We start from the raw sequence: 3197 nt of genomic DNA, 5'->3' as shown, positions 1-3197 counted from the left end.
TCACCCGAGAGATCACCGAGCGATCTATCGTATGTGCAGAACCGGAAACACACTAGTGAGCACGAAAGTTGGTCGGTGGCGCAACCGTGGCGCGCGAAAAACGCAGAAACGAAAACAATAGTACGTGTATCGGATCACAGGCGTGATGTCATATGTGTCAGTGTCTGGTTGTTAGCATAAGCAATAGGGCACTTAGCTCTGAATGCCTATGAAGGTCAAAGGTTTTCGGTGCCGAAATCCCTCAACCCTAACCCTGCCTAACAAACCCTGAGTGTAGTGCAGTGGAGTTGTAAATTCAAATCGCATCAGTATCCCACCACGTGTGCAATCAGGGGCCTCCCGTTAGTGTAGTCATACAGATCCACCGTCATCATCATCATCATGACGTCATACATCGAGGTGAACATACACTCCGATCATGAGGACGAGGAAACGATCGATCTCGATAACCATCTCCATCAGCAGTGCAGCAGCCAGCAGAGTCTTCTGCCGAGCATCACAAACGTAAGCGTAAAGTAACAGAGCGTACATGTCAGCTGGTCGTGTTACTACTTCTTATCATTTCATTATTCTACCACACGGGCGGACCCAATTGAGGAGGGCCGCTATCTAATCGAAGTGCCTATGGATGGGCCCCTTTACGCTAATCGAGGTACCATCTAATGCCGTTCCTTAGGCCTCTCCGTAAGATCTGTACTACGCCAGCCACTTCGTCAGCTATGTACGTGCCATCGCCCCAATATGACGATGAGCGTGATTACAAGCAGTACGAGCACTTGCCAAGCAACGGGCGTGATAACGGGCTCCACGTTTTTTTGCTATGCCCGACCCGGTTCAATACCATCTGCTGTGGGAGTTTGTTTACGTATGAAATTGTTTGCAAGCCATAATGCATGGGGACTATTAGTTGCATTGCAAAACGAGACTCGTGTAGGTGGCACAGGACGCGATTCGCGACTTCTGGCACACAGCATGGCGCCCTAGTGTGGGCCAATAGTTATACTTTATGCTTTTCAATAGGGCAATGGTGTGATGGTGCGTTAACACTAAAATGCATTCCAACCATCGCGCTTCGCCTTTACAACTCGCAACGCGAGGAGTACGATTCCATTTTCACACCACCGATAAGAAGGGTCCAAATGTAAGGAAGAATTTATCCATGATTTATGGTTTAAGCGTACTTCAAAGTCAAAACGTGAGGATGGAAACACATTTATTAGTTATTCGCCTCTTCTTAAATCCCAATAATTCCTACCATAAAGAAAAAAAAACGAATGGCCGCGGAATTGGTTGATTGTGTGTTTTTTGTTATCATCGCCACCTCATTGACACATTATCTGGACCGCGCGCAGTGGTTAGTGGCTGCTATCTACCCAGCCAATCCAATCTAAAACAGGCTATACGATGCTCATGGTTTATGAATGAGCTTACAGTAGCAATATTAGTAACGAAGCAGATAACCACATCGAATGATAAACGCGTCAAACCAATCGGTCCCAAATGACTGTCCCTGTTGTTGCCGTGCCTTGCAGCATCCCATCTCTGGAGGCCATACGATCCCAATGATCACATCCTTGAGCTGGTCTCAATGCCAGCCACGGTGACAACATCGGATTTCGGACCATATTTTCGGGCGATCGTAAACAGATGTCTCCCCTTTCTCCTACGTCACACTTTCCGCTACCCTCTTGTCACCGCTCACCACCATCAATAGGCCCCCTCCCGCCCTCTTTCTGTTGGAAAAAGTGATAAAATTATCACCCGAACTAGCCATGAACAGGGTAGAGGAACGGTAAGGCGATAGCAACAAAAAAAAAAGGAAAGATAGGATCCAATCCCTTGACAACACGTTGATCGCACGATCAATATGATCGTGAAACGTTGATCGATTGGTGAGCTATTTCCAGCTCGAAAGGAGATCACGCGTACCTCCCAAATAGATAATAGAGAGCCACACATTAATGTGGTATTGGATTAGCGAACTGATCAAGTGGTCAATAGTGATAATGCCGACACTGGACCACCTTCGATAAGTATGTCTAGGATATGCGATCGACGTGCAGCAAGTGGCGGATCACGGGCCGATACCGCCCACATCTGGATATTGAGCAAACCTTTGGACATCGACAAAGCAAACAATCCATCTATGCCATTGATAGTCACACTTTTCGACGACACTACGACGCAAACGATAGGACGGTGCGGTGCTAATTGAGAGCGACATCAGCGCGCACTTGTGCGCATCGCCCTCTTAGCACTTGTGCACATCGCCTACTGATCCGTAACCGTCACATCGGGTCGTCATCGGGCATTCGATAGATCTGAAATCAAGGCAGAATTTGATTACGTTAGCCATTTGTAACTTTTTAAACTTTTTTCTTCATTACTCCTACCAGCTGTCTACTCCTCAATCCTGCCTATTCACCGCAAACAAATCGTCCACCGAACAGTATGGCAAGACGGAGAAACGAAAGCTTATGTGGGCCACACTATTCACCGTTGGCTTCATGGTAAGAAAAGCCATCCTTCCTTGATCTTCCATCACTCATCCAAAGGTTGATTGACGCAGCTTTCCCTCTTTCCAGGCAGCAGAATTTATCGGTGGGTACCTTTCGGGCAGCTTGGCCATCATGACCGATGCAGCACACCTGCTATCCGATTGTATCAGTTTTATCATTGCAATCATATCGATCTGGATGTCTAACCGACCACCCGATGCCAAAATGTCGTTCGGTTATCGAAGAGTGGAGGTACTCGGCGCTCTACTGTCCATCTTTGGCATCTGGGCACTGACCGCGGTCCTAGTGGTGCTGTCCGCCAACCGACTTATCGCGGGTGATTATGAGATCGACGCCGATACCATGATAATAGTAGCAATTCTCGGTGTTGTTATGAATATCGTGTACGTATCCAATCGTATTGTCACGGATAGCCGATCTAATGTTCTTATGTTACCTCTCTCTCTCTCTCTCTCTCTCTATCTCTCTCTCTCTCTCTCTCTCTCTCTCTCTCTCTCTCTCTCTCTCTCTCTCTCTCTCTCTCTCTCCTCTCTCTTCTCCACAGTACTGCCATTATTCTGCATGGTTCGTGTAGTGTACTACCTCATGGGCATGGCCACAGTCATGGTGGTCACGGGCATAGTCATGGTGGACACGGTCACAGTCATACACCCACTGGTAGACCACGACCGAAAACGC

At 47.7% G+C, this 3197-nt stretch overlaps 1 protein-coding gene across 1 annotated transcript in view; it reads left to right on the top strand.

Moving 5' to 3' along the window:
* Window positions 1–241: 241 nt before the first annotated feature.
* The window catches only part of LOC125948706 (zinc transporter 2-like), a 4105-nt gene continuing 1149 nt past the window's right edge, over window positions 242–3197 (top strand). The window contains exons 1-3 of the mRNA XM_049675027.1: window positions 242–504; window positions 2397–2902; window positions 3064–3197. The exon at window positions 3064–3197 is cut by the window's right edge and continues 575 nt beyond it. Coding sequence (XP_049530984.1) covers window positions 2631–2902; window positions 3064–3197 — 406 coding nt within the window. The 5' untranslated portion in view covers window positions 242–504; window positions 2397–2630. The remainder of the gene's footprint in view (window positions 505–2396; window positions 2903–3063) is intronic.

This window comes from Anopheles darlingi, chromosome 2 (assembly GCF_943734745.1).
Source record: "Anopheles darlingi chromosome 2, idAnoDarlMG_H_01, whole genome shotgun sequence".
Classification (NCBI taxonomy): domain Eukaryota; kingdom Metazoa; phylum Arthropoda; class Insecta; order Diptera; family Culicidae; genus Anopheles; species Anopheles darlingi.
Note: the sequence above shows the minus strand (reverse complement) of the source record. Positions and strands in the feature narration are given on the sequence as shown.